Below are 14,804 nucleotides of genomic sequence, written 5' to 3'. Positions count from 1 at the left end.
TTTCAAAATAAAAAGTCTTAATGTTCACTTAACTTAATCATATCGTCATAACTAACACATTGTATTCATATGATAATGATTTAGTGTTGTTCATGCCTTTTTAATAGTAACTGAAATTAACTTTTTGTATTTACTTGTTTGTTTAAAAAAAAAAAATTGGAAATAATATTAGAAGGACTTGTTTGTGAGTTTAACTGTCTAACACTACCCGTCAATGTCCCAGAAGCGTATGGGTTCTGATGAACATAACAGAGTTACACTGGAAAGTAGGTCAAGTACGTTATCGGACGGACGACTATATTATAATATAACTGCACACGTACACCTCCCCTCCTGGTGACAGATTATTCGGTTTTGTGGATCTAAAAAAACAAAGCAACAATGGCCGAGGAATGCGAGAGTTTGGAGAAAATACTGGAGGATCATCTGCCAGCCGATAAGTTAGCAGAAGCTCGACGAATCATCTATGGCCAAGATGGATCGAAATCAAAGTTTGTTGAACTTGAACTTTTATTTGATTATTTTAGTTTCAAATACAATTTTTTATTTATTGTATTGTATTGTATTGTAATAAATAATATTATTGAATATTGTAGCCGTACAGTACAATTACGAAGTTGTCATAGCTCATGACAACATGAGCACAGAACGGGTACTTTGAGTTGACCACTACTTTATTCATTAACACTTCAAAATTTCAAGTTTACACTTCATTTTTCCATTGCATTATTTCATTTTCCATCCATTATTTATTTTCAGGATGTTACAAATGTTGGTGAGTGGAGTGTGAACAGTTCACTTCAAGTTCAATAGGTCAATACTACTACACTACGTACTCAATCTCACTCTACTGCAGTGCAGTGCTAGTCATGGGTTTGGTGGGTTGTTTGGGCGAGTAACAGTTGCCAAATATTAATATTAACAAAATGCCCTTTGGGTTAAGAACTTAATTAAAGGGTCACATGTGACATTGCCTTAGATTGGGCGGTTTGAGCTTTAAAAAGCATTTGTTATGAAATGAATATGGTTGGAATTTTTTTTTAAAGTAGAATATATGATCCACACACAAGTACAATTATGTTTTGAAATTAGATGGTTTCTTTTCACTTTCTGAACTAACACGGTCCACCATTTTGTGGAGTGTAAAATTGCGGCTCACGTTAGTTCACAAGGTGAAAAAAACAGCGGTGCATTTTCCTGCAACGACATTGCAAAATCAGGTTTTTTTTTCTACTGACATGACAATTTAAAGTTTTTGCACCATTGCCTTCATAATTATGAAGAGAACTTGTCAAAAACTTGTTTTGTTTTCAGGCCCTTAGAGTTACCAGAGGAAGCAGTTCGTCTTGCGAAGGAGAGAGATTTTGAGCTTGTCGGACATTCCATTTCAGCAAAGCCAGAAGAGCTGCGCCAACCTCGTATCGTGCGAATTGGTTTGGTCCAAAATAAAATCGTTTTACCAACATCAGCGCCCATCAAGGATCAGGTATATTAATTTGATCTCCAGTCGTTAACTCTCTAGACATGTTGAAACATTATAAGTTATCACACAAACGCGAGTTTAATATGGAAAAATATAGCGCTTCCAGCAGACCATATCCCAAGAGGCCGAAGGCTAGTTTGGCTATATGAAATGCAGACACGCTATATTCTTCCTTACTTCTTATAATTATAAGCTGTAGGTCTACGTTTTGCGTAAAGCTTATAGAAGCGTAATACGCAGAGTTAGAACACACACTATAGATCAACCAATCAGAATCAAGATAATGGGAAATATAACTCTTAGGCAGGTGTACCTTAAAAAAAAAAAAAAAAAATGCTTTTTGTTGTTTTGTTACAACAGCGTGATGCTCTACACAGGCGTATAGGTCAGATTGTAGAAACAGCGGGGCAATGCGGAGTGAACATCCTCTGTTTACAAGAGGCATGGCGTAAGTACACACCCATTTGGGTTGCATAGTTTTGCCAGCAGAATAACAATTTCTTTGTGCTAGAAAACTGAAGGGTGACATCATGGCATTGTGGAAGGATCAAATCCAAGTTCTGGTGGTTGAGTCATCAGGGGGGTGGGGTTTCGAATCCTGGTCATACACAATATCAACCTCTACCCTTGTCACTTGTAGGCTAGGTACCCATTTATACCCCTGGCTGAAGAGAAGCAATTATAGTGAAGCATCTTGCTCAAGAGCACAAGTGTCAAGACCGGGATTTGAACCCACACTCCAATGACTTAACCACCAGAACTTGAATTTGATGCTCTCAACCACTCGGCCATGACACCCTTCGAAGCTGCCAGTGGTTCATGGTTTCACGCATGCGCTTAGCTGTATTGCGGTAATCTTCAATTATAAAGCAGCACTTGTAAGGAAGAAGAAGAAGAAGAAGATAATAATAGAATACTAAGTACATTTTTTTTTCTGACAATATTTTCATGAACAGAAAACTTTTTAACCTTGAGAACTAACAGCCACAGATATTTTGTTTCTCTTATTCTTGTTTTGGCTCCATTTCCGTCATTAAAGATATGCCATTTGCATTCTGCACTCGAGAAAAGGAACCTTGGTGTGAGTTTGCCGAGTCAGCCGAAGATGGACCAACGACTGTGTACTGTCAAGAGGTAAGCTTTACTCAACACTCAACATGCAAGTAACTTAAACCGTGTAGTGGCCGGATGGAACTGGACTCGAGCTCCATGGTGTTTTTGATCTGTCCACAGAGTCTGAATTTTTTGAGTCCAAGTCTTGACATTTGTGTCTTTCAGACAGCCACTTAACTATTGCACCGTCCTTTACCAGTGTTTACAAATCTAGCAATTCATCTAACTCAAAATTGCTTGAATTCTTTCCCTAAGCCTCATCCACAGCTCATATCACTGGAAATCTTCCGAGTGTCAATTAAAGACAAATCATTATCTCTCCTTACTAGTAAATATTATGTCTGCCCCTGTCTTTCTGGAGCAAATAAATTGTTTTGTTATATCACTTTTGTTTTACACCCCGATGTCTGTTGGCACTGTATACTCAGTACTTTCCAGTGCTCTGTGAAATAAATCAAAGACATATTACTCGGTTGGGATTCGAACCCATGACCTTTGCAATTCTAGAGCAGTATCTTACCAGTGTGACCTTTGATCCTACATCTATTAAATGTTTTTTTTTTTTTTTTTTTTTTTTTTTTTTTTCGTGTCTGTATTTTCTCTCCACAGCTTGCGAAGCGCTACAACATGGTTATTTTGTCATCTATATTGGAGAGGGATTCAACTCATAGTGACACTATCTGGAATACTACAGGTAAAAGTCAACAGTCCAAAATCAGCCTTTATTTCTGTGTCTTTCTTTATAGTTTAAAGGGAAGGTATAAGTTTGGTAATCACTCTTGAAATGAATGGCAATAAAAACTCACTTGGTTATAAAAGTACGGCAGCTTTCAATAGACAGATTTGGGAATCATTTCACTTCAAAGTAATGTGGTTATTGAAAAATATAGTGGTTTATCTTCCACAAAAGTTGAGTCTGAGTAGCATTACTGACCATTACTCTCAGATTGTGTGTTCCGATTATGGATTATTTTTCCTGAGTTGACATAATTCGACCGGCATAATACCTACAAGTTTACAAAAGCAACAACTAATTATTGTGGAAAGTGTACCATGTGCATGGGCTGCAGACCCCACCCCGAGCTTTCATTTTTGATCATGCCTATGTCAACTGGCCCTTCTACGGAATAATGTTTCATTACAATTCTTCCTTTCACCTCTTTTTGCGTACATCCAGTTGTGATTTCTAACTCTGGCGCTGTAATTGGCAAGACTCGCAAAAATCACATCCCGAGAGTTGGTGACTTCAATGAGGTATATGGAAAGTAGCTCTATGTTGTATTTAAGAATTGAATTGAATGTGAATTGAATTTGATTAAAATTGACAATCTTCCAAAAATAAAATTACAGAGTCATTACAATAGTTAAAAATAGATATGACACGAAAAGGGCAACGGTTGATTAAAAGGGGCATAAAATGGAAAAATAAAACACCCAAACTGTTGGACTCTGATTGTGGTGGTACATTGTATGCCTGATCCCATTATAAGCATGATAAGTCTACTAGTGCAGTCTTCAGTCCAACATACAGTAACTCAACACCCAAACTGTTGGACTTAACTTATGGCCCTGGCCGGGAATCGAACCGGGGTCACCTTGGTGAGAGGCGACACTTTACACACAAGCCAACCATGCCACCCATGCTTTTTAGTGGATGACACCCATGCCTACATCCTTACGGACTGCATAGAGGGTAACACTGTTTCAACCCCAGGAGTAGGTGGCAACTTGCTCCTGGTGGCAGTTGATTTGAGTCGACAGCCCAAATCAGTTATGTGTAGTCCACACCTTGAATTGGCCGTGACAGTTAGGCGATATCTCTTAAATACAAACAAATCATATAGTAAAAAAAAGATTAATTAGTTATGTTTGTCTTTTGTTATTTTGGCAGTCCACTTATTACCTTGAGGGGAACACTGGACACAGAGTCTTTGACACACAGTTTGGTAAGTTCACCTCATTCCACCTTAACAGATGGTCCTGTTCAAAATTTAGCCTTGTAAACTGTTTTTTTGATAAATCAAAATTATTTTTATGTATAAAATATCGATTATTTACAACCACAAAGTTAAATGAAGTAGGTAACTCTAACTTGCCAAATTTTAACTTTTTTTGCTGGTTATGGTGTTGTTTATGGTTATAGTAATGGTTATAATTATACATGTAGTAACTAGTGCAATAAACTGGTTGACTGATTGATAAACAGGTCGCATTGGAGTTAACATCTGCTATGGACGTCATCATCCTCTAAACTGGATGATGTATGGACTGAACGGGGCGGAGATCGTCTTCAATCCGTCAGCTACCGTTGGAGCATTGAGGTAAAAATTGCCGACTTTATTAGAGCAACAACCACTAAGCCCAATGTCTTATGCCAGACCGTAGTCGTGAGAGCAATAGTCTCGCACAGAACAGCAGTTTCACGAGATAGTTGCGGAAGAGCCGTTTCGCTATCACTGTGGCAGACATTTAACGACTTGTCCACAAGTCTTGTCATGGCCAAGTGAAAGAGTGCACTGGACGTAAGCTCTGGGGTCAATTTCACAAAGAACTTAGGACTAGTCCTAGGATATATTAAAAACATAAGGCGAGTCCTGAGTTAGGACGAGTAAGGCATCCTTACTCAAGATAAGACTAGTCTTAGCTGTTTGTGAAATCCACCCCTGGTGTCTCTCATCAACTGAGTGTTGGTTCTGCAGCCAACCATGCCATAGACACCAGGGGAAACCCCTCTCAAGGACTATTGCTTATTGATCCCAAGCTGGAAACCCAGGCTGAAGACTTGTGTTTTAAAAATTTACAAGAAGATTTCTATCATGATCTCATTACATATTTAGTGACCGAAGTGACCGCCAGCATAAATTAACAAACCTGTGAAAATTTGGGCTCATTTAGTCATCCCAGTTGCGAGAGAATAATGAAAGAAAAAACACCTCTGTTGTACAACTTTGTGTGCTTTCAGATGCATAATAACAGGCTTCAGCTGAGGTCTTTTATTTTGAGTGAGAAATTACCTCTTTCTCAAAAACTATGTTACTTCAGAGGGAGCCGTTTTTCACAATGTTTTATACGATCAACAGCCCTCCTTGTTACCAAGTAAGTTTTATGCTTCCAATTATTTTGAGTAATTACCAATAGTTCAGGGAGTGGATAGATAATTTTTTGCGATTCCTTCTGTGTTTTAATTCTTACCAGTGAACCGATGTGGTCTATCGAGGCTCGAAATGCAGCCATCGCAAACACCTACTTCACTGCTGCTATCAATAGAGTGGGCACGGTAAGATTGTAGGTTTAATCTGTGGTAGACCAAGGAGCTGGGGGCCTATGGGTACAGAGATGTGATTTCTCTGTTTTTAACCAGGAATCTGTTTTTTGTTTAAACCCCCCCCCCCCACCCCAAATTATATTTCATAATTAATATTAAATTTATAAGAAAATGGGGATGAAACCATATAGAACACCCCAGATTGCAGAGCAGCGCTATCAAAACCCAAAATAAATGTATATAAGCAGGCCTCGCACTCGAAAGCTTTCGCGCTTGCGAGCTTTCACCATTTGGGCTCATATAGTTCAGTTTTGTTTTCAACAGCCTGTCACATCCATGTGTGTAGGACTTCGCCTCTGGTGCAATTTGCCTCAGAGGGAGTACAAAACCTATGGACCCTCGTCACAGCGTGCAACAATTGCTTTGTAATACCATGGTATCATATTCTTCTTCTAAGGAAACATTCTGTTGTCATCTTCAAACATTATCAATAGTTTTGGAGAAATGAGTAGAACAATTTCACAAAAATAGTTTTTTGGGGTTTACGGGACTGAAAACATTGCTCTGTGATTTTCACTTTTTGTTTTCTTCTTCAAAAACTTCATGCCAAATAAAGCTGAAACTTCTACAGGTAAATTATACTACATACATCTTCATTCACAGTGAGTAGGGATTCATTTCATGACCAAAACTTTGATCTACAAAAAAAAATCAAAACCTTCAAAGTAAAAATAAAAGATTCATGAAGATTTGGTCCCCCATCCTTTCAAATCTCTTCCTTGTTTAAAAATAAAGACCTGAACAAACTTACAAGGTTGTAGTTTGCAGTAAATTCACAACTCTTTGGATATTGTTTCATTTTTTTTTTTGTCAAACAGGAAGTGTTTCCATCTGCCTTCACTTCTGGTGATGGAAAAAAAGGTAGGTTTGCAGAGCTGAGAATGAGTGAATAACTTTGCGTTGTTTACTGGTGTATCCTAACATTAGCATAAAATAACAGATCTGTGAAAATTTGGACTCAAGTGGTTATAAAGTTGCAAAAGAAAGAAAAAACACTCTTGCTCCCGTTGTGTGCTTTCAGATGCCTTAAAAGGGTTCAAGACTGAAGTATTTCATAGTTGAGTGAGAAATCACCTCTTTCTCAAAAACTAGGTAACTTCAGAGGGAGCCATTTCACAAGATGCTTTATACTATCAACCGCCCTCCATTACACATAATTAAGTCTGTTTTATGCTTACAATTATTTTGAGTTGTTACAAATAGTGTCCATTGCCTTTGAAGAACTGTTCGTTTTGTTCCTTTACAGCTCATAATGACTTTGGTCATTTCTATGGATCCAGTTACGTAGCAGCTCCGGATGGAAGCCGCACAAGGGTAAGAGCTGTGATCATAATTTGGAAGCTCAGTCAACTGAGGATGAAATGTGGAAAAACTGCTCACATACCCTTTAAATTCTTAGGTAGTTTTTTTCTTCAGACAAATTCAAGTATGTTTTGTTTTGTTAAAAAAATAATTTTAGTTGTATAATAATTTTGTATTTCCAGTTTGTCGTGTTATTTTTGAAGTTTCTTTTTATTTTTGGGGGTTTAATTTTTTTATTTTTTTTTATTTACTTAAAACCATAAATAACGAAGCTTTTCCATCGAGTTGGTCGGGATTTCGTCTTTTAGAGGGCAAGGCCATTGTCATACAGCCTAATTGACTTAATATGTAACAAGTTGTATGTGGAAAGTTGATGGCCACTAAACAATTCAAAGCCATCACATGGTGCCATCCAAAGTACGGGCAGACAGATCAAATCAGTAGAACCCGCTGTGCATAGCTAACAAACAAAGCAAACAACACCTGTAGGATTTGTTCACACTTCTTGCGACTCAAACTCCCTCATGCACAATGACGTTTTTATGATATTAATTTCACAAGTAAAAAGAAACAAACACAAAATTGCTGGATATGGTGTCAGTTTTCCCCACGGCCTGTATTTTAATATTTTTTTTATACTGCTCCTAGTGCTAACACCTACATCAGAAACATGATGCTGTCCTTCCACTTATAATGGAATTCCCCCTAGTTGGAATTAACCTCATATTACTGCGAAGAAATCCTGGGGAAATTTTTTTTTTTGTAAAAGAATTAAAGTTTCTGTGACAGCTTTGATGTCCACCGTGGCTGTTCACCGCTTTGTTAGTCTTCCCTCATTACATGTAATATTGATGCCATATTACTAGTTTCCATTATTCCCATGGTATTTCTGTCTCTGTGGCTCTGAAAACCCTCTATGCAGCTTGCAGTCTTTTTTCGGATTATAGACTGTTATATTTGGCACAGTGTCAGCTAGCCATGCATTTTTTAATTCCTTTTTTATACCCCCCATGGTCAGGAATGCGCTGTTGTTGATTTGAATAGATATATGTTTTTGTGGCAATAGAGTTTTATTATTTTGAAAGATGATTTTTGTGTCACTTTGTAATAGATGAATCTTAGTCTAGTTTATAATCCCATGTGAAATAAAAGAAAATGGCGGGTGCTGACGTCGGTAACTATATTGAACTTTTATGGATGGTTGTTCAAGTTTATTAATGTACTTGAAGTAAGTGATGTTTGGAGCGTTGAATGGTGTGGCTAGGCTAACACAGTAACAAGATATAATCAGGGATGTGATGGGCTGTTAAAAAAAAATGAGCTGTGAGCTCAAAGCATGAAAGCTGGAGAGAGCGCAAAAGCTTGTGAGCACGAAGCCTGCTTACATTTATCTTTGGTTTTAAAAACATCTAATTTGCAATCTGGGGTATTCCATATCTGTTTTATGTTCATGTTATCTTCATGTCTTTATGAATTTGATCTAAATGAAAAAAAAATTAACAAGTTGGGGGGGGGGGGGAGAAATCCCATCTCTCTAATAAGTACATGAAATATGCCTACTGCTTTGTAGTAACCTTGGGGTACAACCGTGTGTAAATAAATCTCGGCTGTGGTCCCTAAGAGGTATTTTTAAGTTACTTCTCACTTGAAGTGTTGGCTATCGATGTGCTTTAATTGATCTGGAGAACACATAATGATCTGCACATCCCCCGGGTGTTGCTTCAAAATATAGCCCTTAAGACTGTTTGGTTAGTTGCTCAACCTGGAGTAAATGAGCCCCTCCCCCGCCCGCATTTTTGTTTCTGCACCACTAATTTATTTTAAAGCGATTCAAAAAAGGAAACTCTTCAAAAATAAATCAGATTAATTTTTTGAGGGTCGCAATTTTAAAGTGTAGGGGAAAAAAAAATTGCCTCCTGCCCCCGCCAAAAAATAAGAACACCAACAAGAAGGAAAATTTCAAGGGAAATAAGCTCCATGACTTGTGGGTCTTCAAATGCTTTTTTTTCTTGATTTGTGGCTGAACTTTAAAATAAGTGAGCTTTCAGATTGAAATAAGTCAATTTTGTGACAAGTTATTACCAAACCGAGCTCCATCTTCAAATTTGTTGTCGGTAAAAGAGGTGAAGAAAGCATTTCTAGTATGCTGTACCGCAATGGGTGAGGTGGGGTGGTGGGGGGGGGGGGGGGGATAGGCAATCCTTGGGCAACTCATTTGTGATTCGAATTACCTTCAAGATTTAATTCAATGCAAGCATGAAGGCTTACATTTTATTGATCAATGTTGGGAGGCAATGATTTCTTTGGTGCGTAAATTGTTGCTGGGAAAAATCGTATGAATTTTGAATTTGTTTTATATAGTTACTTTCATTCACTTCACTTGCCCCACGTCTCGCGCTTAATGATGCATTCAATGTTCAAGGAATGGAATGATGAACATAAATAATAAATTCATAGACGACTTTAACTGCCTGTCTTCCATGCATATTGTTGCGCAGTGGCGCATATCAATTTTATAACAACTCAACCTGTCCGCTAATTTTTTTTTTTCCATTCATTTTCGGGCTTTATTAAGTCATTAATAAATGAAGTGAATCATTTATAAATTTATAAGTATCTAAATATGGTAATTTCAATATGTATTGCTGCACAGACCAATTTGAGGTTGCAATTGTATAAAAAAAAAGTAGTCATTTATTTGACTTGTGTTTTCATTTTAGAAATACCCCCTGTCCCCCCAAATAAATCAAACATTCTGTGCGGGATAGTGCATTGACCAGTGAGTCTATTCACACTCACTATTTGCATTGAGAAATCTCATTAAAAATCTTTCATTTATGAATCTTGCATCACCTCTCACGCTTCATACAATCTTTCATTATAAATGGCTTAGGTATCTAAAAATAAGTTCAATGCGCATTACTGCACTGACCAATTATGCTCAAAATTGTCATTAAAAATCACTTCTTCATTCTGCCTGTATCATCCCCTCGTCCATTATTATGCTAGCAATTGCCTATAGGATAACATCTACAAAATATATAGTTATTTCTTTCATGATTCTCACTGTTCTCTTCAGTGCACAATATCACAAGACTAATTCTGTTTTTGACAGTCAATAAAATAACACCTTAAATAGAGGGGTAAGGTTCCAAGGTAAATTTAGTTGTGATCCACCCATTTTTCAACAGAGAGAGTCCTTTTTGAAAATGAAAAACAGAATTATAAGTCCCTTACCTTGATATCTAGTGCAACTTTTGTCAACATAATTTTTTGTTTTGATGTCACATTCAAATATGGTCTGTACATGTTAGTTGTACACAAAAGTTTTAGTTTATTCCTTGTACACAAGACCTACGGCTTTATGTCCCATACAAATGATAAAGCAATTATGGTTAAGTATCTTGCTCAAGGACAAAAGTTTGATCAGTAACACCTGAGCGTGAGTCCAGTGCGCTTGACCACTAGTCCACAATACACAACCGAGGCTATTGATGATTCTTGAGTTCTTAACAGAAGTTAAGACAAGAAAGATGGCGTCTCACAAAATTTAAATCGGGAACTATCTACACTCTGAATACTTTTGTGTATGATTCTTGTAGGGATTATCTCGTACAAGGGATGGACTTCTGGTAGCTGAGGTGGATCTGAACCTTGTACGCCAAATCAGAGACAAGTGGAGCTTCCAGGTAAGCATATGTTTGTTCTTTAACTTGCTTGTTTTCTGGCTTAACAGACTGTCTCAAATGTTTTGCTTTATAAAATGTTGTATATTTGTTGTATATTTGTTTTATGTTCAACAGAAAATAGTCTTGCATCGGGGATAAAGTGTATAGTTTGTTTTTACGCTTACACTGATGTGTATTAAGCACTGTATACCCAGTATTCTTCTCGCGTTGTGTGAAATAAACAATTCATGGCCAAATCACTCGATTGGGATTAAAACCCTTTGCATTGCTAGAGCAGATTGCAAATCGGCAAATGGTTAAAATATTTTCTTTTCATTTTTTTTTCATTTATTATTTATTTTGGTTGACCAAAGAAACGTTATTTTTTTATTTTGAATTTTATTTGTTTAATTATTTATTTTACTTCTCCCCTTTTTTTTACCTTTTTTGTTGTAGTTTGATTGTTTTTTATTTACTTTTTTTATTTATTTGTTGTTGTTTTTGGGAGCTTTGTTATCTTACAAGACGGATGGCTGTCTTGCGGCCTAAGTAGCTAAGGGACGTAAGGGGGGGGGGTGGCTTAACAGCTATGAGATGGGTTGGGATACTTTTTGTACAAAAAACCCACAAAGTCCACAGATTTACATCAAACTTACATGGTTTGAAGATAAAGATGGTTGAAAGCTTCCCTTAAATAATTACTTGCTGAGGTGCTGTGGTTTGTTTTAAGGAATGAGTAAAACAATGTCACAAAAACAATTTTCGTCTGAGGAGATGAACATTATTTTAGATTTACTTGCCTCTCCTAAAAAAAATTGCCTACTGAAGCTGAAACTTCTCTAGGTAAACTATACCTCATAATATATCATCATTCACAGTGAGTAGAGATTCATGTCATGGCCAAAAAACATGATCTACAAAAGGTCCCAAAACTTCAGTCACAGAGGTTGCAAACCGTCAGCCATGGATAAGCGTATAAATATTTATAAAGATGTTTTTTTGTCACTATTTTTATATTTTTTTATTTCATTCCGCATATCCAGACAGAGCATAGAGTGGAATAGAATCCTTTTGTAATAGAATGCAATTTATTGCTCCCACGCGACATGCCATGGGTAGGATGAAAAAGGCTCTAGAATAAGAGTGGGAAAAATGAAAATACCATTTTACTTCTGATGGTAAGGTCAAGATAGATGACTAACTATTCCCTGAGGGAGTCATACATTCAACCTAGTTTCCTGAAATGGTAGGCTCTAGGTATCATAATACTCAGAAAGGGTTTTTAAATTGATATTCATAAATACCTCAGACAGTTTCGCTATTCCTATTGGTGGAGAGTGCGTCGCGTGTGTGTGTATAAACCTTTGTTTATGACCGGTAAAAAGTGTTAACTCATGGGCCTGACACGCGACCTTGCACCTGTTTGTTTAAAGGCAGTGGACACTATTGGTAATTACTCAAAATAATTATCAGCAAAAAACTTTGTAATGAGTAATGGGGAGGGGTTGATCTGAAGTGACATAGCTTTCGAGAAAGAAGTAATTTTCCACGAATTTGATTTCGAGACCTCAAGTTTAGAATTTGAGGTCTCGAAATCAAGCATCTGAAAGCACACAACTTCGTGTGACAAGGGTGTTTTTTCTTTCATAATTATCTCGGAACTCCGACGACCAATCAAGCTCAAATTTTCACAGGTTTGTTATTTTATGCATATGTTGAGATACACCAAGTGAGGAGACTGGTCTTTTTGACATTTACCAATAGTGTCCATTGTCTTTAAGACAGTTTCTTCATTTCTATTGGTCGAGAGCAACGGCTGAAACAGTTGTGCCACATCACGGGATAAGCGCTACGCGCACAGTTTCCTTATTAGGAGTTGTTTACGGCGGAGGGTTTTACCATTTCATAGCTGGAGGGGTGTTGTGTTGAAAGAAATCATTGAACAACTATAATTTTTGCATTTATTTTACCTTTTGATCAAAAAGTGATGATGTTTTTGACCGAAAAGGTATTTATGAATGGGAATCAAAGTGTGTTGAATCGGTTTTCAACGAATGGTTTAAACCCGCCGAGGCCTGGTTCTTTATAATTTACCTCGACTTCGTCTCGGTAAAATTATCAAGAACCAGGCCTCGTTGGGATTTAACCACTAGTTGAAAACCTCTTCACCACACATTGATTCCCTTATTATTATTATGATACATTTTTGGTAATGAGACTAAGAATGCCTCATAGTTGAACTTAATCCTTGTAGCTCACAAGCCGGAAGAAATAACAGCATAAATTGTGTAGGATCTTAACTTTCATGCTTGGAAAAATGTAAAAAACTTGAATGGGAAACAGTGTGTGAAGCAATGATCAAGACCAGCAGCAGGGGCAAAATTGCGTTTTCGTGAAAACAGTGATGATTTATGAACAAAACATTTATTATAATAATAATGAGTATATATACAAACTTTCTGAAAGATAGGTTATTACAGTGATGCAATATGAGACCCAATTATGTAGGCTTTTAAAGGTTAACAAGGTGCTACGGCGCATACAGCACTTTTTATCAAGTATGCATTTTTTAACCAAGAATCAGACTGCCTTCATCACTAGATGCTAATAGGCTTTTCTTGTCTTGACCAGGAGCACAATTGGCTTGACCAGGATTTGAACCCACAATCAGGGCCCAATTTCATAGAGCTGCTTAGCACCAAAATTTGCTAAGCATGACATTTCTTCCTTGATAAAAACAGGATTACCAACAAAATTTCCATTTGTTTCATATTGCTTGTTACTGGTACTCAGCTGTTGTTTGCTGATTCTGAAAATCACGTGGAAATTTGGTTGGTAATCTTGCTTTTATCAAGGAAGAAATTTCATGCTAAGCAAATTTTTATGCTAAGCATGCAGCTCTATGAAATTGGGCCCTGATGACTCAAGTCTTGCTAACTTGATACACCTCGTTATAATACATTGCATTTGATTATTTTGAATACAGATGACTGGACGTTATGACATGTACGCCAAGTCATTGACTGATGCAGCATCTCTAGACTTCAAACCCAACATCATTAAAGAGTAGAAAAGATGTGCCTTCCATCCAATGAGAGACTTTTTGGAACTCTAGGTGGCAGCGGACATACCAGGTAATGATCAGATATTTGCATAAGTGAGCAAGTGCACTCTTTCAAGAAGAATGGAATGTCTGCTGCCACAAATAATGAACAATGATACAGTCTGGTTACACCACTTAGAGGTAGTACCTTTAAAAGATCCCTGTATTGTGCCTTATATTGTTTTTTGGTTTGGGGAAAATCAATTCGAAAATCTCAACAAAGTATTTGAAGAGGAGAAGGTGTAGAAGTTGAGTCAATCATGAATTACTGAACCACATGTGATTTTGTAAGCAAATTTTCTCCTTGTTGTATATTACAAATAAATAGATGATGTATTTTAGGGATTTTTCACTACGAGAGATATATACTTAATTACTTTATGAAGTACAAAACTATTTTTTGAGCAATCTATGTTTCCATGCTAATTATTTGTTGAATGATTGGAAATAAAAACAAACAAACAAACAAACAAACAAACAAACAAAAACACAGACAAACAAACAAACACGCCAACAGACAAACAAACAAACACGCCAACAGACAAACAAACAAACACGCCAACAGACAAACAAACAACAAGATATACATAAAGTCACTGTACAATGCCTTGTTTCTTGTACACAAGAAAATTCCATTCACTGAAACATCTAACCTTCTGCCAGAACCAACCAAAGTATTTTGATATTATACATGACATTGGAGTAGTAAAACAAGAAAGAGGACCCACTCCTTGTATCCACAAGATGTGCTCGAAACAGCTATAATGTTATAACAGTGTCAAACAATAAGAACTTAAAGGAACAATACAG

The 14,804-nt window shown here is 36.9% G+C and overlaps 1 protein-coding gene across 1 annotated transcript; it reads left to right on the top strand.

Moving 5' to 3' along the window:
* The first annotated feature begins 284 nt into the window (after positions 1-284).
* Positions 285-14,502, top strand: LOC117290333 (beta-ureidopropionase-like). Its single transcript, XM_033771668.1, has 13 exons — positions 285-491; positions 1,315-1,486; positions 1,844-1,931; positions 2,523-2,617; positions 3,206-3,290; positions 3,774-3,850; positions 4,488-4,542; positions 4,803-4,917; positions 5,792-5,873; positions 6,740-6,782; positions 7,168-7,235; positions 10,826-10,912; positions 13,878-14,502. Exons 1-13 carry the CDS (start codon positions 382-384, stop codon positions 13,959-13,961), a joined length of 1,161 nt encoding a protein of 386 aa, XP_033627559.1. The 5' UTR covers positions 285-381; the 3' UTR covers positions 13,962-14,502.
* The last annotated feature ends 302 nt before the right edge of the window (positions 14,503-14,804 follow it).

This window comes from Asterias rubens, chromosome 5 (assembly GCF_902459465.1).
Source record: "Asterias rubens chromosome 5, eAstRub1.3, whole genome shotgun sequence".
Classification (NCBI taxonomy): Eukaryota; Metazoa; Echinodermata; class Asteroidea; order Forcipulatida; family Asteriidae; genus Asterias; species Asterias rubens.
The sequence above is the reverse complement of the archived record's forward strand: the minus strand, read 5'-3'. Positions and strand labels throughout refer to the sequence as shown.